The sequence below is a fragment of the Rhea pennata genome, chromosome 5, assembly GCF_028389875.1.
Source record: "Rhea pennata isolate bPtePen1 chromosome 5, bPtePen1.pri, whole genome shotgun sequence".
Lineage (NCBI taxonomy): Eukaryota > Metazoa > Chordata > Aves > Rheiformes > Rheidae > Rhea > Rhea pennata.
Genome location: NC_084667.1, coordinates 25,017,285 through 25,042,292, shown reverse-complemented (window position 1 = coordinate 25,042,292; position 25,008 = coordinate 25,017,285). Strand labels below are relative to the sequence as shown.

At 39.4% G+C, this 25,008-nt stretch overlaps 1 protein-coding gene across 2 annotated transcripts in view; it reads left to right on the top strand.

The window, feature by feature from the left end:
* ANO1 (anoctamin 1) overlaps window positions 1-25,008 on the top strand; it is a 90,201-nt gene that overhangs the window by 40,671 nt on the left and 24,522 nt on the right. For both annotated transcript variants that reach the window (XM_062577129.1, XM_062577130.1), the window contains exons 3-12: window positions 1,308-1,634; window positions 3,900-3,998; window positions 5,647-5,798; window positions 7,088-7,142; window positions 10,029-10,080; window positions 13,313-13,368; window positions 14,938-14,979; window positions 20,122-20,186; window positions 21,156-21,290; window positions 22,783-22,943. In XM_062577129.1, the coding sequence (XP_062433113.1) occupies window positions 1,308-1,634; window positions 3,900-3,998; window positions 5,647-5,798; window positions 7,088-7,142; window positions 10,029-10,080; window positions 13,313-13,368; window positions 14,938-14,979; window positions 20,122-20,186; window positions 21,156-21,290; window positions 22,783-22,943 (1,144 nt within the window). The remainder of the gene's footprint in view (window positions 1-1,307; window positions 1,635-3,899; window positions 3,999-5,646; window positions 5,799-7,087; window positions 7,143-10,028; window positions 10,081-13,312; window positions 13,369-14,937; window positions 14,980-20,121; window positions 20,187-21,155; window positions 21,291-22,782; window positions 22,944-25,008) is intronic.

Here is a 25,008-nt window from a genome sequence, read left to right as displayed (position 1 = left end):
AGGGCACAGCAGCTGTTACTTTGGAAAAATATGACTTCTCATTTATCAGAGATCACCTTTTCGTATTATTTTTATAAGCTCTGGTGCTGTTTTGACTAAGCTTCAGGCGTGTTGGGTCTGATATGCTGCACGGTAAGATCATAGGTTGCTCTTTTCATCTGGATTTTAAAAATTTGACAGTGACAGCTGTTTGTAAATAACCTGCGTTCACAGCTGTAGTTTCAAAATGAGCAGAAGGTTTATGCATCCCAAATTGATTTTGACCAGTATGATTTACAACTGGTAGCTAATTGCTATTATTTGGAGCCAGAGTCCTTTTAGGCCTTAAGCGTGTATAGAGGCTTAAAATTCTTCTGTGAAATTAAAAGCCAGATAATGTCTGTGATCTCTGAGAGGTCACTGCTGCGATAAGTATTTAGTGTAAAAACAAATGCAAGTTAGTAGTCAATTTGCACTCTAAAAATGGTCAGTACATCTTCAAGCATAGAATTAAGGATTATGAATGAAAAGTGTTATTGAAGGCAGGAACCAGTATTTGTTGGTATTTTTGTATGTTTTTACAGTTGTCTTGTGTAGATTTCAGATAAATGCTTGAAAGTGGAGTTGTGTTTTAAGCCTTAGGTTTCTTGCAAGACTGCAGAGCAAACTTGCACAGCAAAAATCAAGACTGGAATAAAGCCTTTGCCATCATCAGATTGCAAAGAGATTGGGTTTTATAAGAGGGGAGTAAAGTGATGAACTCAGTAAGCAATGAATTCCCTTCCCTGACTACAGCCCATTTGTGTTTTTGGCTGTGCTTCATGACCAGCTGGCTCCCTTCAGTCTGCATCTAAGATGATCTCTTTCTCAGATGATATGAACTTGCAGCTATAGATAAGAGAAGTGAGAAATGCTTGCACATGATATTAATCTATTTGTCAGAATTGAAACACAGATGTTAGGAGTCGAAAAGGACAGATGATCTTGGTGGTGATTAACTCACAAAGGAGAAAACCAAATCCACCAAGTAGCTGACTTATGAGCCAGTGTGCTGGTAATTAGATTAAATCCCAGTCATTCTATCTATTTATTTCTAGCCAATAAAATCCCAGGTGACTAATCAGCAAAATAGCAGGTGTTAACTTGCAAAATTGTTTTGAGCCCATGGAGGCTGCTCCTGTATGTTTGCTGTTTGCAGATGGGTCATTGTGTGTTCATGGAAAGAAAGGGTACTTAATAGAAATGCATGGTTTGTTTGATGTCCATCAACACATGCACTAATTGCTCTTCTCCCCTCTCTTTCTGTCCATGCATTCCCTGGCTTCTAGTTGTTAAATTCCCTATCCAGAAATCCAGATGCAGACTGCAAATATGGACTCTACTTTAGAGATGGCAAGAGAAAAGTGGATTACATCCTAGTTTATCATTACAAGAAGTCCTCGGCAGGGAAGACGCTCGCCAGGCGAATTCATCACAATGATTCAAGTGCCCGAAGCACCAAGCAGGATCAGCCGCTTCCTGGGAAGGGAGTGCACCTGGAGATGGTGGAAAATGAGCCTCACGTGGACTACCATGAGGATGACAAGAGGTTTCGCCGGGAGGAGTACGAAGGAAACCTCATGGAGGCTGGTCTGGAACTGGAACGAGATGAGGATGTAATGAGCCATTTCCAATGGTTAAAGATAGGGGAGATAACTGATGGCCAAATCCTGGGAGATGCTGAGCAGGTCCTGTGAACCTGACTCTAACAGAAGTTGCATGGGCTCAACACTGCCGGGATTTGCTTTCAGTCTTGCAGTGTTGTCCTTGCCCACTGATGAAATTCGCTTCACAGGAATAGGCCCAGTGTTGGTAATGCCCCAGAGAGGTGAGGTTTTTCCTGGCAATCTGCTTGACTGTGGCAGGTTGTGGCATATCCATTATTGCAACACAGGTTGTTGACATGTTACTGTATCTAGAAGTGAGACTTAAATTGCTCTAAAAGCTAATCTAAGTTTGGTTAGTTTGCAGTATGCTGTGGTTTGAGTCCACCAGTAATTCTAGTTCTGCTAAAAAAAATAAAAATAAATAAAAATAAAATTGATAAAGACACTGAAACTTTTATACTTCAGTATAGCCTTCCAAAGAATGAAACCTGTTCGGGACGTTTTAGTAAATGCTTTAGTTCAAGTGCGTGTGTCTGTGTTACAATTTTTCCCTCCGTTCTTAGACACCAGCAATACAGAATATAACTCCTTTCACCTGAACCCCCAAAACAAAGTATTCTATTAAAAGATCATTAGACTGTAAAAAAAAAAAAAGATGTGTGTGAAGTACTGCCAGTGTGCGATTAGTAGAAATAGCCACAGCAGTATTAATTTCAAAAGAAGCTATTACACTGAACTGATCCAACTGATATGCCTGGAATTATTGTGAGAGAGGGTAAGCATTTTTGTTAGTTTTATTAAACAGGATCTACAAGTTGAGGTTAAACATCTAGATTTGTGATCAGAGTATTAAAAAAAAAAAAAAAAGCGTATCTGTTACCTGTGATTCACAAATTACAGATAAAGCCAATGGTACATTGTAAAAGACTTGTACTTCTTGTCCCCAGGTGTAAATAAGAACTGCTTTCTGTCAAATTGGAAATTGTTGCGGTAGATTATGACATGACACGGGATTTCCAGAGATCTAAAAATATTTACAAGATGGGACGTCCCCACTTGTGACAAGTAATAAGACTTCAAATGATGCAAAAGGCTCCTGAGTTCATGCCAGGACACCATAAACACCTGTCCTAGGGAACACTGTCCTTTCAGTACAAGATATCAAAACAGTTCAGAAATGTATGGAGTTCAAAGTCTGGGGATTTGCATCAGCTTCCAAGTCCAGCATATCAGCATAGGGAAAAAGCCTACGATCAGTTGAGCTTGGAAGGCATGCCCTGAAATTGCATTGGAGGCCTTAGTCATTGCGAAAAGAGCAACTGTTTCTTAAACAGATGATGTTTACTAAGTCACTTAAACTCACTTTGGTGAAGTAAATTCAAAAATGTTTTGAATTGTTGCCATGTTTGAGTGCTGACATCTATTTATGGCCTCTGAGCAATGGATTTCTAGAAAGAAGGTGCAGAATATTGGTGTCTGAAAACCAGTTATTAAAACTGCCTGAATTTGTAGGACAGCATAATTAGAAAGTTCCATTAAAGCTTCTTACTCTTCTGTTTGCTGAATGTTTGCTTGCTAGTTTGATATCATTTGTCCAGTGTCTTTGAAATGGTTAGTCGCACAAGACTGGCAAACAAGTACAGGTGTATTGGAGAGCACCGGAAGCAAAACCCCAGACTCATGCTTCTGGAGAAGAGCTCAGATAAGGCATAGGAACCAAGCATACTATTATAATTATTATTTTAAAATTCTTCCTACTAATTTTCCCATTTAAAATGCATAGTGTTTTAACATAGATATTCCCATCTGCATAGGAAGCGCCTTTTCTTTTTTACTGCAGTTAGGATCCTTTGAGATATGGGCAATTTAGGCAGTAGGGACTTTCTCAACTCCATTAATTACAAAGCACTCAAGAAATCATGGCACTTGGCTGTAAGCCTGTGATTCAGATTTAACTGGCTAAGTCTATATTTGTGTCCATAGACATTAGTCTGTTTCCCAAACAGTTTTTATTGTCTCTGTTTAATCTTGTGATAATTGTCTTGGAAGACGATGGTATTTGTGATGGGAGCATTTTGTAGCGACTCAGCAAAGTGAGGTGTCCAGTGATTGTCCTGTTGCTAGAAATTGTAGTTGTTTCAAACAAATGAGATTGATAGCGTTGTCTGCCATAGACCCTTTGTTCATTACATATGGATGTAACACAATGGGGAGAAAAATATTTAGTTTTCTCTTAGTAGTAGCATTGTCACCTTTTCTCTTCCTTTTTTTAAGACTAAAATCCTTGGGGTTGGATTTGTAAAAATACATGCACCGTGGAATGTGTTGTGTCGAGAGGCAGAATTTCTTAAGCTCAAGATGCCCACAAAAAAGGTGAGTGCTAGTTTTTAATTTTTTTTTTCTCCTTTCCTCCCCTCTGGAAAGCACAGTTCAAATGTACACTTATCTTTGTACACCTAACAAATGCAGACTTCTCTTCCCACAAGCATTTTTAAAATAGTTAACTGATCTTCACAGACGATCTGGCAAGAAGGTCAGTATTCCTCTTGTATTTAATGAGAAAATGAGGTGGAGTCACTAAATTAGCTCAGCAGAAAAAATAACTAGAGGGAGGAATAGATTTGGGGAACTCTTGGCTCTTGCAGTGTCTGTATATGATAAAATGATCTTGTACGGTCCTTCATGAGTTTTATTGTGTGCATTTTGGTGAATATTTTTCTCAACCATAAGGCTGGACCTCTGAAAGTGAATGCAAGAGTAATACTCTGTGTGCACTGGGTTTAGGGAACTGTTGATGTACATCATTAGTCATGTTTGCAGGAGTTAGGACTGTGCTACCACAAAATAAATTACCTTTCAGAATATTTGAAATATCATTAAAGAAACTGCAGTATATTTTCATCAGCGGCTAAATTCTCAGTCATCTGTGATAGATAGCTACCTGTCCAGTGAGCATAGCTTAGAGATGGATTAATATTTAATGACATACTAAGTGCATGTCCCAGACTGCAGAGAAGTCTGTAATGGAACAAGAGACAGTCTCAAAGCCCATGTCACTTATTACAAAACTAAAACTATGCTTTTGGTTTGGATTTTATATTAATGTGCATTATTACATCACTTATCACCAATTCTGATCAGAAGCCTAATTAAAGTAAATCAAAAAGGCCTGTTGTTCTCATGTAGTTAAAGCTGCTTTGCCACAGAAGAGAAGTTAGGGTGGAAATTTTGTCCATTTGCCAAAGAGGCCACTGGTCCTTTGGGCACAGCCCTGGAGAAGCACGATGTGAGCCTAGTGGTGTGCCCACGAGCCAGCGCAGGCCTAAAGCCTTTCATCGAGTTATTTCCCCGCAGTGGGAGTCCTGCTGCAGGCTGCAGGTAGATTTTTGTCACTCAGACTGTGAGGCTCAAAATCTTCTGCAACCTGCTGTCACAGTTCCCATGTCTTTGGTACTTGCCTTAGCCCTGCAGAACTGCAGTAGACTTGGTGTCTTCTGAAGGATATGCAAGATATTATCGTTCCTTTGGGGAACCATAATACGAGTCATTAATTTTTACCTTTAAGAGGTAAAACTCCTGAAACCTATGCAGTATTCACCGGAGAGCCCCCGATACACCAGAGAGGCGTATCGTACCAAGACCACTTCTCTTGGTCTGCGTGGGGTGTTTCTGTAAGTCCTTCCTCCCTTTGTCCCAGAAAATACTAAATGCTAGAGGAGCCGGTGTCTCAGGAGCACATGCAGTTTGCCTCTGTGCAGCACCCCGGGCTAATTAGTTGGAAGCGAGCAAAGGCTGTGCCTTGGCTCCGAGAGAATAAATAGACTTCTTGTGTTTGCCTCAGTTTGACTTTTTCAATCCATCTTTGTGTTTCTGAATGTCTTCAAAAAGGTAAGCTACACTTCTCATTACTTTGTTGTATTTATTTAATTGATGTTTTATTCCTTACAGCTCAGTCTCTCTTATGGATAACTTGCAAGCACTAAAGTTTTACTGTTTTTTCTGTTTGTTTTTACACACTCAGATGTATGAGATCAACCAGACCCACGGTCTTCTGAAAAAGATTAATTCTGTAATTCAAAAAATAACAGAACCCATCCAACCAAAAGTAGCAGAACACAAACCACAGACAGTGAAACGCCTCTCCTACCCGTTCTCCAGAGAGAAACAGCACTTGTAAGTGAAAGCTTTGTGTAAATATTCATGTCAACAGGTCCTAGCCTTTCTGATATCAACTGAGGCATGAATAGGTGAAATAAAAATGAAAGCCAACACTTTGTTAATGATTACTATAAAGAACATTTCTTCCATTTTGCAATAATTTTTTTTAGTTCACTGGTGAAGAATGAGGCTTTGAAATCTGTGTGCCTTTTAGTCACCATTACGGTCTGGTATATATTACATACCTATATAAGGATACAGAAATACTTCTAGGCTGCAGGACAGAATTAATAACATGATGTGGTTTATTGTGGTTGTCTTTAATGTAAAATAAATTTAGCAGTAAAACTTGTAGGCAGAGGTACAGGTTGATAGATTGAAGAAGTATCTCATTCATCTTGTGCGAGCACTCGCTCCAACGTACACCACAAGCCAGGCCTTCTCTTTGTATGTGGTATGAAGTCAGAGATAGCTTTGTCATCGACTTCAATGCTCAGATCAATAGAATAGCTGTAAATGTGGGTGTAAGACAGAATCTGAAGGCGAGGCCCGACCAAAGTTTTGCCTGCCTTGGATTGCTTTGCTGCTGCTCTTCTTTGGATAGCATCCCAGAGGAGAAGCTTTGAAGACCGTGTTTATGTATGTGCCAGCTGGAACAAATAACAGTCCTAAGGCAGGATTTCTTCACTGTACGTATGTTCTTTTTTTTAAAAATAATAATAATAATAAAGGGACACAGAACACTAATGGAGTTGTGTATTAGATACATGTTAGAGGGGCCAGTCAATGCATGTGACATTTCACATATTCTTAGACTGGCAGGAAATGAATCTGCATGTTTCTTGCATATGACATGTTCCTACAGAAAACTAGCCTGATGACTCAGAGAAAGCCCAAATGATATTTATTAGCTTAGGCTAGGACATGCCTTACAGCGCTGGCTGCTTTTGGTGTGGCCCCCTGTGTATTTGCTGAGTGAGGGAGGATGGACCAGCTTCACGGGGCTGAAGTGCAGCCTGGGTGATGAGGTTATGAGAAATTGTAGGCCAGCAGTGGCAGGAGTTCAGCTTAAATGAGCATCAACAGCCTATTTTTTACAGAAAATACTGAATATATGAAACTAGTGAACCAGATAAGTGACTTCTTTAAAATATGAGTGTTGGGATGGACTTTCTTTTTCGTGAGGTTTCTACAAGGTATTCTTCAATGGTAACAGTGAGGGAAAATATTGAAGAGGTCAACAAGAGCAGGAAATTGCTGGCATTTTTTTTAACCTAATGAGCTTCCTTCTAATCTTTCAACAGATTTGATTTGTCTGACAGAGATTCCTTCTTTGACAGCAAAACTAGAAGCACTATAGTAAGTACTGTATATAAATAATTTATGGGAGTTGGTTCTTAATCATGGTGTTAAAAGCCCCTTTGCCAGCTTTAGTACATGCCCATTACAAGTTTGTCTGTCTTTACTAAATGCCAGGAATTGTCTATGACATCAATTATTTAAATGCCAAGAAAGCATTTCCAGCTCTGGCTTATATGACGAATGGTGTTTGATACAAACAAGTTGCCACCTTTTGTAAAATAATTTGGATCCTCTTTCTACTTCAGAGGTAACCTGGGACATAGTTTTCTAATAGAAATATCACTAGAAATTAATAGATTTAGATTCTACTGCTGTTTCTGCCAGTAGCTAACTGGAAAAGCAACTGTAGACCTCTGTGTCTTGGTTAGTCTTTTGCAACTATACGTTGCTGTTTTTATAAGGTGTTCCAAAACCTCCCAACAAAAAGTTCAATGAAACAGCCAGGTATTAATAGAGACTAATATTTATAATTTTAAAGCCAGTTTGAGTTAGAGAATGTTGTTAGTATATTTGCGATTTGTGTTAACATCAAAATTTACATTAAGCAAACACAAGGTCGGAAAACTGCAGCTTGTTCTGATTAACTATTTATATATCTGTTAGGTTGTATTACATTAGCTAGTATGATGCACACATGCCTGGTACTGAGACTTGGCGGAGCCATTCCTGCATTTGAGCGCTTTCTTATGACTTACAGCACACAAAATAGAATGGGAGATAAGGGTGAGTCCCTGCTATAGTCTCTGAGGGAGTAATTGTAAGAAAGCTCATGTGACATCCAGGGGAGTTGGAAGGGGTTATGCCGAGGGCTGCAACGCTATTACAAAGTGAAATAGGGGCCCTTTGCCCCGTTCCTCTGCTGCTGATCGGTGCAGAGGAAGGTGACCGTGAGCGTGCTATTGTCTTATGATTTAACTTTATTTTCTCAGATGCTAAGTGGTTTTGGAAAGACCAAGACCAAAGACTTATATCACATTATGGCTGGCTCTTATTGCTTCAGTGGTAAGGGCTGTAAGATTTCTGGCTTTTTCCTTCTCTGAAGCTCCAGCGTGCAGGCCACCGTGGGGCAGTTCCCCTGTAGTCTGAAGTGCAGCGTTTGGCTTGAATGCAGACTGTCATTGGTAGGTGAATTTGACCAAGGCAGACAGATTCAGCAGCACAGAAATGGAAGGAAGACAACAAACATTGAATTGATTCATTTGCAATAAAACATTTCATTTGAGATTGAAAAAGTAGCTTTTATTTGTAGACTTTCTCTTACACACCTAGAAATATAGTGTAAAAAACTTGAAGGAGTATGTACTGATAAGAAACTTAAGGGAGAAAGTGGAGAGCTAAAATGCACAAGAACAGGCTGGCTGAGAAAGGCAGCAAAACAAAACGGCACCAAAGGACAAAAAGATGAGCCTCCTAGACTAACCGGTGGCAGAAACCGGTTAACTAACATGGGGCAGAAACATTGGAGCTAGAAGCAGAGAGCAGGAGGGAGATGAGGGAGTTTTTATTTTATTTTTATTTTTGACCACTGAAGGAACACTGACACCTAACAATAATAGCTAGTTTGTTGCTTTATTGGCAATCCCTGTAGGTCACCTAGTACTAAAAGGCACATGGAGTGTTTCTCAGTAAAACTTTATTCTGCATGCATTTTTCTTTCTATTCCTGCTTCTTAAAGTTTTCTCCTGCCTTTCTGATACGTATTTTTAAACCACAATGCAAATATTGACCGTTCTGCCTACTGCAAAACCAACAGGAATCTAGTCACTCCCTGTGAGTCTGTTGAATAGAAGCTAAGCCAAAGACCTTTTACTTATTAAGAGGGGGAAAAAAAATACATTATATAACTGAAGATACCTCTGTGACAGCCTTTTAACTCGCTCAAGGTAAAAGATAACAGGAGGCAAGCCGTGAGGGGTAGGAACCGTGGGGATTGCCCGGCAGGCTCTGGCCGCCTCGCCTGCGCCGCCGGCCCGGCCTGAGCTGCCTCCCGGCTGGAAAGGCGAGGGGCGTCTCTCCTCCGTTCCTTGCCGCCTGGCCCAAAGTGGCGGATGTTCTGGATGAGCCAGGCCGAGTGAGCGCACGGGTTAATGAGCCTGCCAAGCTCAGCGAGCCTCCGGACAGAGGAGGCAAAGGGCAGGCTGTGCTTCTGCTCACGCTGAATACCTCCGGTTTCCTTCGGCTCCCGCCGCGGCCCCGGGCTGGCGCGGGCGGCGTTGCCTGAGAGCCCGTCTCTTCAGCAGAGCAGCGCGGGGTGAAAGTTTAACCACTCAGGCGGTGTGATAAAATGTGCAAAGGTTATTTGACAATAAACAAAATAAATCGTAAGATAAACACATCTGTGTTGCCACCAAGATCATGCAAACTAAGAGATTTTAAGGTCAGCTTGTTTTATTTAGTCCAGTTTCTGCTGCATACTCAGAGATGTGCATAAACATTATGGGCCCCGACCACTGGCAGAGAGATGTGTTTAGCTCTGTTGAAGTTAGCGGAGCGAAGCCAACTTGCCCCATCAGAGGCAAGCCCAGTACACCGCTTACGGCCGAGCGCCGGATCCTGCTGGGAACGGGATTCTGGGCTCTGATCGGTGTCTTCTCGAACAGGAGTGAAATAGCATTTCTGTTAATTGAGTGGGCAAACGTAACCCTGTTTCTATCAGCCAAATGACAACCAGATATCTTGGTAACTGTCTATTTAGTTAATACTGTACAAGAGAGAAAGGTTTATGCATAGAAATCTTTAAACTCTGCTATCCTGAATGCCATGACTTTTAATAAAGAGTGATGACTTCATTAACATCTTGGTTTGGCTGTACATAGATACTGCCAGTGAAAAGCAGTATCTTTCTGAAGTAACCCTTTCATTTCTCTTGTTTTGTTTGTGTAGGTTTATGAAATATTGAAAAGAACGACATGTACCAAAGCAAAATATAGCATGGGTAAGGAACTTCATTTAGGTTTAAGACGGATATCGTTTCAGGTATTGAAAATAATTACAAGTTGTAATTGGTTGTGGAGTTTAGGATTTTCCTGTGCTCTCTGATTTGATGTGTATGAATATAATTGTTTTATTTAGAAATTTAATCTAATTAATGTGGCTAATTGGAATTTCTTTCAAATGTGAATACAGATTCAACTCTAAAGCAAATGCTAACTGATCATAGGCCCTGCAGATGTTAAGTAGGTGCTTTACAGCAGGACTGGATGATAATATAAAACACTACGATATGCCTTAGGAAGCCAATAATGTACTTTACATTGGTTTGGTTTTACACTCACTGATTTCCGTGGATGGATGAGAGCATCACCATGGGTTTCAGTATTTGCAATGAAAGCATATAGGTGGGTCCAGTCCCTTCAGTAGTGTCCTAAAATTTTAATCACAAGATGTTTTTTTCCATCATCCTTGAGTGAAGGAGTCTTAATAGGTGACTATCTGAAACACCATTATATGTGGAACTGTGACTAACCCAGTAGAAGAGCCAGGGACTGAGGTGTCACGGAAATTTGATTGGTCTCAAAACAACAGTTTGAAGGTCAGTGGATGTGAAGTTTGTACTGCTGTGACCCAGGGTTGCAGGATTTCAGCCTTAGGGCTTGAGTTCTAACAACTAAGTTCATAATAAGGGCAAACAGGAATTTACAGTTCAATCTACAGTTGATTTTAAAACATGTTATGAGTTATAGGTATATATTTGGTTGTGCCACAGAAGTTAACAGATAGTTAATAGGAGTACAAATTAAATAAGATGGAAGGCTGAATTTCCTCGTGTCCACTCTTAATGACAGACAACCAATAGGAACCAATGTGGACGAGAAAAATGCATGAATGTGAGAGAAAATATTTGATAACTTGGGATCTGTTAAAGTGTGTATTTGCCTACAAACAGTTAAATAAAACAATGAAAACTTGAATTACAGGTAGTTCTGTTCAATATTGACCCATAAGCTGCTTAGAAATCCATCAAATAACAGAAGAATAATTACGCCAGAAATGATTTCCATGCTTTGACTTTTCTGTTGAAGTAACAACGTACAATGTACAATTGTTGAGCCCTTATATACACTAAATTTACTTGGTGTTCAGCCAGTATTAACAGAAGTGCTGTTTCCTGTAGCATGGGAAATCCAAATTCATTTGTGACTTTCAGGACCCTGTTTTGAGTTTGATGCTGGATCATTTTCATTGCAAATTACATATTTGCAGCCTTGAAAAGGGAAAGTCATAGAGCTCAATTTGAATTCCTGCCTTGGAGTTGGTTACTTACTTTTTTTTTTTTTTTTTTTTTTTTTTTTTTTTTTTTTTTGGTCCAGAAATGGGAAACGGGTCTGCTGAATAGGGCAAAGACTAAAGGAAGGTAAAGTGTTAGGATTCCTGGATCATTCTTCTTCCAGACTGGCAAGGTCACACAGTATACTTAATAAAAATGTCATTAGGCCAGAATGTCCATGGGTATAGTCAGCATAACTCAATCGGGTCCTTTGTGTTCCAGCGATGGAACGCTGGGTTACAACCCAGCAAAGATTGTTTCAAACAGATTTGAGCAAACACAGATAATGCTGCAGCACTTCTGTACAGCAGGAAAAGAGCAGCTGCACCATGAACACTACAGTCTTTGTTACTTAGTTTGCAAATTTGTGAAAATGCGAATATGTCTTAATCTTTTAAGACTGATATGTAGAAGGATATTATGTAGCTCTTTGGTAGCACAGCCCTAGAAAAATAATTTATCTGCTCAGCAGTTGGTTCTGTCAGGTGTGTGGAAACACTTGCAGATAACTCCTAGTACTACTGTATAATCTTAAGTAGGACTTTCAGAAATAATGATACTGCAAGATTCAGAGCATTGCTGGAGCAATTCCATCAGCAGGGACTTAGTATCTTGAAAATATTAGCATATTTGAAAAATCTCCCCTACAGGAATAGCCAAAATGTCTTCTGAACCTACAGTGACCTGTTTCCTGGTTCATACTCACTGTTCTTTCAAATCTAGTCCCACCCTGTTGTTAGTAATAAGCTGGTAAGCAACATGAAGCCCACCATAGCACATTGCTTTTGTTTTCTTTAAATGCTCCACAGTGCCAGTGGCCAGATTTTTTTTTTTTTAATTGTTGTTAGTCAGGTTAGCTTTGCTCAAGTAAAACTACTTGACTTTGCACTAACCAGCCTGAAATAGTCCAGATTCAGTACCCAAGGCTGGCAGGCAGAATCACCAAAGATATCTTCATAGATAACGCAGAACCTCGAGATGCGGGTGATGCTCCGTAATTGGCAATAGCTGCATTAGTGCCGGTGGCTCTGACAGAACATTATTAGAAAAGTTGCGTGCCACAGCTCCAAGGTCTAGGTCCAGTGCAGCAACCTGAGGGGTTTCTGCAGCAGACTGAGATTTCTAAGTGCCCCTCATGCGTTATGCTCTCCCAGCTGGACACACGACTTCTCCTGGTCCACCTTTGCTTCCCTTACTCTACTGTGAAGGATAAGGAGTGATACCAGACCTGAGGAGGCAGAACTCCACAGAGTCCCAATGCCACATACCTTTTGTAGATGAAGCATTTACTGCTTTCAGGCTCATGCATGTAACTAATAAACGGATGTGTAAACAGGGAAAGGAGAGGGAAGAAAGAAGGAAACTACACTTTTAAATAAAAGACGAAAATGTGGTAAATATGGTAAGTATTACACCAAGGTCTTTGCAAAGGCTTTCCCTACAATTTCTCTAACCAATCTGAAATCTTAATTCAAAACTTTGTGTGTATGATGAGTTTGTATGTGTGTTCCCTTATGCCATCAATTCCAGCCATATTCTTCTTATGATCGAGCCTTCTGCTACACACTTTCAAATCTGCAGGCTTGCCCTTAAATCAAACTGACTTTTCAGAAAATGTAATTTATTATAATGACTAATTCCAAGTCATTGTCTTCTAATTCTTGATTCTCAAATATATATGACTTCCTCTTGCTCTCTGCAGTTTTCCATTTCATAAAATGAGTCATGTTTAATAACGTATATGATTAAAAATGAAACTACATGGAGAGGAATGAGATGGCAGAAAAATCGTTATCTGACCAAATGACTGTTATTTTGAGGGAAATCGTAAAGAAGGAGGATAAAGTGAGACTATCTGACCTCAAAATTGTGAGCAACTCATATGTCTTTATTTTTAAAGGGATCACCAGCCTGCTTGCCAATGGAGTTTACAGTGCTGCATATCCTTTGCATGATGTAAGTGATCTTGGAGTATATTTTACAAGTCTACTAGCTGACACCAAGAAATCCTTAATGTGTTTGCATACTAATGGCATCATCCCAAACATTAGTGTTTAGGAGCCTAATTTTTTGCTTGCTTTTATGATGACTGCAATAACTTCTGCTCGTTATTTCCATCACTATGCATGCTTTAAAGAATTTAACACCTATGCTCTACCCTTGATGATCGTAAGTGACGTTTTACCAAAATATTGGAAGAGTTGCTTTAGTGGCTTAGCAAATGAAATGCTTGTGTTAGTTTTTGACCTTCCCAAGGTCTCTGGCATCATTGCTATGATACATTTATTTCTGTGGCACTTCTGGCATTTCAGTGGTTAGTTTCCTGATCTGAATCTTCCTGGCATTCTCTTGCAAATAGGGAGATATCAATGACTGTGCATCTGTGTGATTGGTTGCCACTGGGGAAAAAAATCTGAGCTAGAATTCAGAGTGACATTTTTATGAGACTAGATATTATTCTAGACCTTGTTAGTGTTGAAATCTCCTCCTGATCAGTTGAGTAAGATGTCAAAATCTGTTAAACTGTAATGTTCTTTGAGACTGAGAGGATTAGAGACAAGTAGGGAATTTTGGCCTTCATACCTGAGTTTGGGATCCCCATCCTGTCTTAGTAGAGTGGTAGGTGGACAGCAGTTGGGTGCTGATGAAGTTTTATTCCCAATTTCAAGGTGTGACAGGGACTGGAAAACATGCACTTTCAGCTAGACCCTTACAGGGTCTTAACAGGTATCAAGGGGATGTCACATTAATGCTGCCCTTAATGTAGTGGTTGGGAAAGTGTATAAAGAATACTGAGCCTGATGCAGATTTTACAGATGTTTCTCCAGTATGTGGAAGTACAGAAGTGCAGAAACAAAGTGTGTCTTTTTAGTTTTCTGCTCTTCTCATTTTCACTGATTTTATGCTGGAACTTTTACACTAGCTATAAGACTAACTGAGATCAGAACAGGCTCTTTGCCTGCCTGATGTTTATTGTGAATGTCAAGCACTCTTTCCTAAACTACAATTTAATTTGAAAATCCAGACCACTTAAATAAACTCCTCTGCATGTGCTTGTCTAACATCTTTAGAGAGCTACTGATGTATGTAACTTATTTATTATCTTAGTTTACTCCTTAATTTAATTTAAAAATAGCTCCAAATTAAAACCTCAAATCTAATCAGCCCTGAATATTTGGAGAGTCTGGATATGGATCAGCTCCCTGCTGGGCTTTTCTCTTTAAAGTGGACTAAGCTGAACCCCAAACACCATAGAAATACCACATCCTTTCCCTTGACATTTTTAGGCCACCTTTATCACTTATTCATTCCTTTTCCCCCATGACAGACATTACTCCTCTTTCTTAATGTGCTTGATGACAGAAGACAAAGTGTTCTATGACAAATGAACTCCTAAAATACAGCATTATTTTACAGATTGCTTTTCTGTTTTTGATGCATTAAGTGAGTGGGATACATGGATATGCAAGATGCGTAGCAGCTTGGTGTGACTCGCTGGATGACTCAAATTTTCTTTTTTTAAAGGGTGACTATGAAGGTGAAAACGTGGAACCTAATGACAGAAAAGTAAGTTGATCTGAGGGACTTCTGCATGTTCACAAATGTCTCAGCCTGAAGTCACCTGTTAGAATCTGGAAATCTGCCAAGATTTCACAGAAAAAAACACGGAAAAGCACCAAATGCCATGCAGTAGAAGTACTTAAGTACCTTTCTGTGTTTAAATCTGCCCCAGTGTAGAAAGCACTATTGATATGCATAAATTACCAAGCTGATAATAGTACATTTCTCTCTGTGTTGGTAGAATATTGATAGCATTTGCGTACAACTCCTCCTGAAGTTTGGGTAGTGTTATTTCAGGCCAGATTTGATAAGAATATACTCAGCTGTGGTCTGATATCCATATGGGATGTAAATCCTGCTTCACTCCATGGAGAGCTGTGATTTAAGCACTCCAACTGCTGCTGAAATAACGAGTTGCTAATTTGGAGTGTGAGAATCAGAATCAGGCTGGTGGAGGAGCAAGGAGAGAATGGAAAACATAAAAAATTATTGGGAGGAATAAATGTTGTCATGATTCTAATAAGTAGTTATTCTCCTGTATCTCAGCTAAGTTCTGGTATGAGCTGTTCAACCAGAGCCTTCCCAATGGATGTGTACTGATGCATATATATTGCTTTTCATATAAGTCTGTGGTATAAATTGTATGGTTTATGGGTTGATTTTATTGTCCACATACTGAAATGCATGTGTTTACTGTAGTAAAGCTAGTAGAAGTTATTGTAAGGAAATGCTGTTCATCAGAAAACATCAGTTTGGCTACATTTTGCAGAAAGATTGATTTCTTAAAGTCAGAGTGGAAGTAATACATGCTTCTAATCACACTTTTCTAAAGAAGATATGCATTTTTTCCTGGTTAGCAGACAAGACCTGAAGCAGAGAGGTTAAGATCAGTTCTGTCAGGAGAAGTTACTAAATTTGGGTGCTCTATGTGCTGGGGTCTCAGACTTGAAACACGCCAACTTTGCCTTTCAGACTTGCTTCATGATTACATCTGCAAGGAAAGTCCATGGAAAAGTGCGGACTCAGGTCATATGAAAAGCAGATCTAAAGCCCTCCAAGTTGGCTATATAAAAATAGGCACCCAGAATTAAAGGCCTGTTGGGTCTTAAGATGCAAGTGGCTCGCCAAAAGCCAGCTACTGTTGTCAGTGACAAAGCTAAGCTCCAGGTTCCTGATTTTTCAGGTCTAGGAACAACATTTTTCGTTCTTTTTTTCATTATTCCTTTTCCCTCTCTCTGTTGATTTACATTAAAAGTACCACATACGTGTCATTTTATTATTAAGCAACACATTGCTCAAGCAAAAATGGGATGGAAGTCCATGTTTTCTCAAAGCATCTGAATTATCATCTTTGTTACTAACTTTTAAAACCTCACAAATTCACTTATTTCACAAGTTCACTGTGTGTTCTCAAATGTTTACCTTGGCTTCTGGCTTCTAGTTCCTTCAAATAATCTTTTGGCATGTCTCTTCTGGCTTCTTGAAGTTTTTGTTAATCTAATCAAGTGCTAGGCTAGGCTGTGCCTTTTTTATAACAAAATTAAAGATTTGAGGCATAGAAATGAAGTAAATATTTAGGGCTAGTGTACTGATCTCCTATAATCATGTCTTTGAAGCTGTGCTTTGAATATCAGGCCGATAAATGTCAGGATAAATGAAATAATTCATTTGTATTTTAACTACAGACTTCTATGTTATCTTTACGTTTGAAGTGCCATACAAAATTGAAAAATGTCACGGATGCAAAATCTCCTTAGTTTGGGATTTTCCTGCTATACTTGACAAGCTTAGGTCACAGAAAAAGGATCTAATTTTCAACACAAACCTAGACTGCAGAAAGGAAGCAAATAATAAAAGAATAATCTGAGTTACTGCACGTGACTGTTGAGGTGCCCCAAAGCATTAATTGTTCCCCAAACATAGACAGTTGATCTTGAGCTGTAGGAAACATGTCTGAAGGAAATCTCAATATATTTCTAAAGACTAAAAAAAAATTTCAATATTGAAGTTTTAAAGGCCTGCTTTTCAAGCTGCTGTTTCTGCTCTTACTGTTAAGAAACTAATAAAGATTAATTAATCTGGGTTGCAGAGAGGAAAATGCATAGATCACTATTTTTGATATCATATTCTTACAATAGGAAAAATGCAATTGTATTTTTTGAATGGTATAAACCATTTGCTTGAGAAATACAGCACAACAGTCCAGCTTGGAAAGTTTGTATTAACGATTTGGCAAGAGAATTGCAAAACTGCTTTAAGAACAGTTTGCTGTATGACTTTTTTATGATAAAACACCAGAAGTAGGAATGCATATGGGCAGAAATTGGAATGTCAGTATGCCTTTCTTTTTCTTTTTTTGGATCTCACTGGAGAAATGTAGGAGGCTGATGTATGTCAAGTTTCTCCTTATCACAATAAATAGCCTACTGACTTTGAGCAATATCCTCCTGTTTGATCTGTCCTTCTGTGTCCAGGATGAATAATGCTGGTTTCCCTGGTCGTAGCAGTGGTTAGTGGACAGAGTCATGTTTGGCTCCGTGGTTGTGGCTCCGTGTCGCAGTTTCCTCCACAGCAGGCCTGGCTGTGCATCCTGCACCCATCCCTAGGTGTTACCTTCCTCTCTGTTGTGCCAAAGCAGTGCTTGGTATAGCTCTGAAATTTTCTGTTATCTGGATTGAAATTGTTTGGTTTTTTTAGTTTTTTGGAGTTGTATTTTTGTTTGTTTGTTTGTTTTTAACTTGGCTCCTTCACAAAGTCAGCAGAGCACAAAGCTACAGAGCCATTTTCACGGTGGCGGGATGGTCTCTAAGGTGGCTGCATGGAGCAGGTGTGATGACTGCAATGAGTAGCGCTGGAACCACTTAAATTAAGTTTGTCTTTTATGGAGCTGCAGCCCACAGCACAAAAATTTAGGAATGACCCACTTCTTGATTTTGTAAATAGGCTAGTATTCGTATATCTGCCTTAACACTCCATGCTTTAATGCTTTACTTACTGTTTTTTGTTAACGGCTTAGAGATAGCTCTAGATTTAAGGAGCAGTGTCAGGAGAAGGTGATGTGCCCGAGATCATGCCTGTGGAGTACACAGAGCAATCAGGTTTTCCCTTGGTTTCTCCATGACTCAGATGAGGTTGTTTGCTGATGGCTCCTTGTGCCAGTCAGCAAATCATGATCTGCTGAGCCCACCGATAGTCCTCACTCACCTTTTGACGAGGTAAAATGAGAGAGCATCAGTATCCACTTGCTCTCACACATTTAGGTCCAGGATTAGATAGTCCAAGCATGAAAGTAAGAGATTCTTACATCTGGGTAAGACATTCCCAACTGAGCTGCTCTACCTACACAGGAGTAGGTAGTCCATCCAAAACTTACTGCTTTTCTAGTTATTGCATTCATTTCCCTCTCCAAATCTGGATTTTATTTATTTTTTTTTTCAGGGAAGTCTGAGTGGGGTTTTGAACAGTACCTTGGTGTTTCAAATCCCATGAAGGGTGACTAGCCTCGCTTTTGAAATTCTGCCATCTGGCATATTTAGTTTTGGAAGCTCCATTGCTTCACTCTTATTTATACAAAATTCCCATGATCTTTCATGGGAATTGTGGATTTTAAAAAAAGCAGCATGTTAAAGTACAGCAATAGTAAATGTACAGTAGATGTAGTAAAGCATTATCGCCAGTAGAAAAACAGATTTTTAAACATTGTTAGAGTAAGAGATGACTGAGACTCAAAAGTGTGGTACAGTTTACCCATTTGTAATTCAAGCAGTAAGTATTGACTCTGCACTGTTGTACTATAGTAGTTTAAAAAGTGATGATCCAGGAGTAGTTTCTGGGCGTGCAGTTTCTTAATCTTATTAATCTGTTTGCACTTACATGATAAATATTGAAGGATTTATCCATTGTAATGGAGTGTAATGTTAAAGATTAAATGTGATTGTTGCTGGAAGTAAACCTTCCCTTTGCTGACAGCATTTAGAATAGGTACATTGTGACTGAATATGATTAAAGTTACAGATAATCTAAAAAAAAAGAAAAAGAAAAGACCAGCTGACAGCAAAGCTTAAGACTTTTACCTGCTTTAGAACTTCAGAGTATTTCCTGTCTAACTTCTTCTAATTCTCCATGCTCTATCTTCTTTTTTTTGCCAAGTATTCTATGAAAAGAAATATCTCAGTAATAATAAGTTTATGCTTTTACATTTAAGAGTGCAGTAGAAGATAAAGAGATAATGTTGCCAGATGAATTCATGAAAACAGAAGTGACCACCAAAGCATGTCCTTTAATTATTAGTATTCTGTCCAGGAACATCCTGTAGCCTAGTTCGTGTCACTGGGTCAAAGCAGGAAAAGAAGCAAAAAAAGAAGAGCTGCATTCACAAGTAGATCCAAAGCTTCTGTTCTCCCCTGTTCCATAGAAGCTGTTATGGTAATGGGAGAGTATGCCTGGTGGTCAGGGAGCACCATCTATTTTATGCAATATTTTTTGTACATACGTACTACATACATGTATTTCTTGTTCGTTCTGTTGACCTGAAGTTAAAAAAAAAAATTATATATTTTACAGAGTAAAGGACAAGTTGAAGGTCTCAAAAGAATGTGTTTTTGTGAGGGATTCAGTTTTATAAATGGCTAATGGGGATCATTGTTTAACTTGGCCCATATCCTAACCAAAAGGATAAGCGGAAATTGTCATGTTCATCTGAACAGCTCTTAAATGCAGCCTTCAAGGCACTTCTGCACATTTTCTCTTGATGGATGCTGAATATTAGGATAGTGAAAACAAACCAGTTTATGCTAGTTTGCTCTGTCTGACAACTTAAAGCACATTGATCCTTCACATCTGTTCTGCTAAATACCTGCTACAAATCATAAAATCAGGACTACCTTCCCCATCTCTCCACCGTAGTTTTCCATCAGCCCTGTTGTTGAAGAGCCTTTTAATGCAGTAGAACTCATCACTGTATTATAGCATGCCAGATCATCAAATTTGATTTTAATACAGACTGCATATATTGGCAGATTGAGTTATGTGTTGAAACCACAAAGTGGTGAGACTAGATCACAGTGTGAGCTCTGCAGTTTGCTTTAAGAAGAGGGGAAACTAGTTGTTTGAAGTGCTTTAGCTTTAGCCTTTCTTTCTGTTTTGCAGCTCCTGTGTGAGGAGTGGGCAAGCTATGGAGTCTTTTATAAATATCAGCCCATTGACCTGGTGAGGTGAGAACTGCTACTGTACTGATGTGTTGTTTCCACAAGGAAGTTTTAAAGTTATGTAAATTGATTATTATACATGCTGATGTACCTGCACGTGACTCTGTCTTTGGGACAGCCCAGTGGGACTTTTGAGAATGGAAAGTTCCTTGTTTTTTGTTTTTGTTTGTTTTAAAGAGAAAATCAAAAATTTTCCATGGATTTAGAAACAAGCTGCCATGTCCCACGTAGTGTACAGGCTAGTAGGGGATGGGGTAGGAACAGGCGATCACTGCCTGTGGTGACTCTCCATCTGGAACAAGTACTGGCCTCCCAGCAGAGGAGTCACCAGGGAAGGGAGGATGCATCTCCACTGGCCTATGGCACACAGTGCGGAGCTCTGCCAAGCAGCGTGGCCCAACAGGACCTGGCGGAGATGTTAATTTGGGTTCCAGGGAGACTACAGCACAGTCTCCCCATGAGAAAGAAGTCCCATTTCTCTGTTCTAGTTATCTGCCTGCTTGTCCCACACATCTAAAATCACAGCTTAGCATAACTCAGGAGAGTGCTCAAAAGAGTGCAGGATTTCAGTATTCTCAAAGAATTCTGTTTGCTCACGGTGAGAGCTGAGACACTCTGAGTAAATATGTTAAAGAAAATGAGATGCCTTTTTTTTTTTTAAAAAAGGATTAGCTCTCACAGAAGATCCAAAGATTCTAATTTACACAGCAGAAAAGCAGAAAAAAATGTCAAGTTGTAATGACTGGCTTTCTTGGTGCCTGTATCACTAGGTTAACTCCAAGCATCATGAGAAAGAGAGACCTCTAAGGGGAAAAAAATTCCCACAGGTCATCAGACCTTACTTTCTCCATGCTTAATCCATCTGTGATTCATAATTTTAGCCATGTTATATTTTAAGAAATAGGAAACATTCTCTTTCTCTCTCTCTCCTTTTTTTTTTTTTTTTTTTTTTTTTTTTCTTCTTATTTCTTTCAGAAAATACTTCGGAGAGAAGATTGGACTGTATTTTGCCTGGCTGGGAGTTTATACACAAATGCTTATTCCAGCTTCGATTGTAGGGATTATCGTTTTTCTTTACGGCTGTGCAACTGTGGATGAGAATATACCAAGGTAGAATAACAACAACAAAATGCTTCTGTAGGCTAATTTAGGCCAATTACAGGTTATGGGAGAAAATGATTTTGGGGGTATGTGCATTGGCATTGTGCGTTATGCAGAGCTTAAGCTTTCAGTGTGAGCTAATCAAAGGATTTTAACAACATATTTTTCTTCTATTCTTTGAGGCAACTGGAAACTCAAAATATTACCTATTGGAATAAATGTGTTGTCAGTGATGTCTAGGGTGAGCACAACTCAAGCTGTGGATGCCAACTTCTAGGGCTAGCCCTGTGCCATCCACAGAGTGACAAGACTGCCTTAATCTATGTTTGCTGGCTGTGGCTTCCAGGGGCCTGTCCGCCAGTGGGCAACTGCCAGAGTACGGTGTGCTCTGACCATTTTCTGTCCTCGCGCCCTGCATGCTTCATCTCTTGGAAGCTGCACATAAAATGAGGACAACTCCACACAGATGGGCTGTCTTGCAGTCCCACTGATTTTGCTTTCCAGTAAGTGGTGGAGCCCTAAAAAGGGCTGAGAATGGGTCTCAGAACCAAACCGCATCCTTAATATTACTCCTAGTGTTTCAGTAATGAACTAAAGAAAAATAACCCTTGGCTGGTTGCTCTTTGTGCTCTTTCTTGTAACTTATATCATTAGCAGTGCTTTGTAACATTAATTTACATAATAGTAAGAGTTGATGCTTCCCCCCTTAAAATGGTGAGGAGCATACTGTGTGACATAAAGATAGATCAAGAGTATACATATATAAAATAGGCAACTGTGGTCAGATTAACAAAATCTTGATGTCCTACTGTTTTCAATTCTTTAGTAAGTTTGTATTATAGTATTTTTAATATCCTGTGCTTTTGCATTGTTAGTCCTGCATCCATCATCAGCTGTAGATGAAAATTATATAGTTTGAACAACAACCATAAAAAATGAGTAGGAAAGCAGATTAACAGATGTTAGAAACTAGATGCTTTCGTTTATTAAGATTGCTTTATTCCACTTCGAGGAAGTCAAGGGGAGTGTCACTATTGCAGCTGCGTGGATGGAGTACAGAAAGGTTGAACTCCAGAGTCTTGATACTCCACACTTCCTTTGTACCTTATAATTAGTATTAGTTCTGTAATTAGTATTTTGAAACTTTTTTTTTTTTTTACTATAAGATCCTATAATAAGAAGTATACAGCCTTATGCATCTCCTAATAATACCTCTAAATACACTGTTACTCACTGGGATACAAGCTGGGGATGGAGCAAGAAATCAGTCTTGCTTGAGGAGTCTGACTGCTGTGGTGATGTGGGTTACAAAGCGGCCTGTGCACTGAGGATACGATGTGCAAAGCATTGTCAAAGTAGTATTTCAGGGTCCTACAGACCAGATACACTTTCAAAAATGGATACCGTGCAGAGGAGAACAGTCTGTTGGAAAAGATTGTCAAAGCATGGAAGATGAGCTATGCTGACTTTGCTTTCTGTGTATCTTGTTGCTTCATTGCAGTATGGAAATGTGCGACCAGAGAAACAATATCACCATGTGTCCCCTATGTGACAGAACGTGCAGTTACTGGAAAATGAGCTCTGCTTGTGCAACTGCTCGTGCAAGTCATTTGTTTGATAACCCTGCGACTGTCTTCTTTTCTGTCTTCATGGCTCTCTGGGGTAAGAAAATAAATGACTTGATGTTAAGTTTTTAATTATTTAAAGTACAACAGGAAAAAACAAAAGAGATAAAGCAGTATATTTATACTCAGACAGTTAATTACATAAAGAACTATTCTTTTCCTTCTCATGAAACTGTCACCTCAAAATTTATTTTCTGAACTGGAGGCTAAAAATTCAAAAAGTTGCTCAAGATGAATATCAAATGAAATTGTTAAGCATCTGTCATAAAACTGCTGTGTGGTATGTCAAATTTTCATTAACAGGATTGCATACTTTGCCAACGAAATCTATTTGCAGAGCCAGCTTCCACTTTAGAACATTACAGAAGAAATGTATTAATGTACTTTGGGGTGGAGGGGAGGACTCAGCAGGGAAGTATAATGGCCTTTAACATCTCAGGACAAACCACGATTGATTCTTGAGTGAGCTCGAAGATACAATTAAGGTTATCAGGAAGCAGACTTCATACGTGCAGGCTGTGAACATAGAACTGCAGCATTATAGACATTATTCTGGTGCCGACTGCCCCTGTATTTTGAGCAAATCGTTTAACCTTTCCGTTTCTTTTCTCAAGTGTAAAACTTTAAAAATATATTAACCCTCTTCCCCACAAAATCTTTGTGTGTTCAGGGAGGGCTATGGAGGGCTCAAGGATGGTTATCACCGGCTGCATAAGGGTCAGGCGTCACTGCTGTTGTCCTGGTGTCATTCCTTACTGCAGGCAGGAGACAGGCTCTGTCAGGAAGCCATCAAGCAGCAGATGCCCTTTGAGGGGGACGCGGTGCTCGGAGACTGCCAGGGCTCCTCCCCTTGGCACTGGTATCAGAGCAGCACAAGGTTTTTGCCCCTCCTGTAAACCGTGATCAAAGAACTTGTTTTAGGTTATATTTAATCCTAAAAACATAGTTTGAGTTTTCATTTGTTCTGACTGAACTAAACCAGCTTTGCAGCAGTCTTAAAAATCATTGCTGTCTTAAAGATCATCCTGCCATGTTACATATATGGAGAAATGTGATATACCTCAAAGCAGGATGCCATGTCAGAGACTTTAAATAGTCTGATTCGCTCATGCAGCGAATCAAATATCAATTTCTCTCTCCTTCATTTACTGTTACTGTGAACCCCACATGGATCTCAAAACAGAGTGTTCTCTTCTCCAAAGAAGAGAGAGTTTGGTTCCCTTTCCTTAGCAGAGAGTTATGGGCCCTGCTTCCATTTTTGACATTTTGGGGCAAAGGAAGGCAGATTGGGAGAAGCCAGTTTTTAGGCACTGTGCAGAATAAGGGTTGATATCTGAGACAGTTTTGCAATGAGAATCACATCAGCTTTAAGTGCAATTCTTATGGGTATGTTCTCTTTCTATCTGTAATAGAATGAAAAGAAATTCTTTTTTGGGGAAGCAAAATGCCTCAGATTCTTCTGAGTCAACATAAAATTTTATTTTGGTGTATCTAAAGTAACTGCATCTAAAATAATGGTGTTTTCAAAAAGAGGTCAATTATAGTTGTGAAAAATCAAGACTTTTTCCAAAAAAATCTCCGATGTTCTGAATTCAAGTTATTGCAAACTTCATTTCCAAAGGATTTGGTAGAACAAATTTTTAAATTAATTTAGCACTTCTAACCTGCTAGGGTGACACAGGAAGTCTTTAACATAAGATGGAAATTACTCAAAGTTCAAGGGTATCATTGTGAGCAACCATTTGGCCAGGCTTTCTTTTTATGATGCAAGTATTTTGACATTCTGGAGAACTACACTCATGTGAGAGTTAAAACAGCTTTAGCACTGAATTAGGCCTCTGTCACAAGTTCACTGCTAAACATAGACTGTAGCACAAAATGCTGTTCTCCAAAAGAGCAGGCTGTCTAGGGAGAGCCTCTTCCGGCCTCCTGGGCCCAACCGTGGATCTTACCTTCTATTGAGTAGTACTGACTTCTCCTCAGGAGTAGACCTGAAGCTTTGGTATGAAGAGATATTAAAAAATCTCAGAATCCAGATGAGGAGATAATCTAGACAATAACCTTTTGGTATTTTTCAGCTCCATTTCTGTTTATAGGCCCAG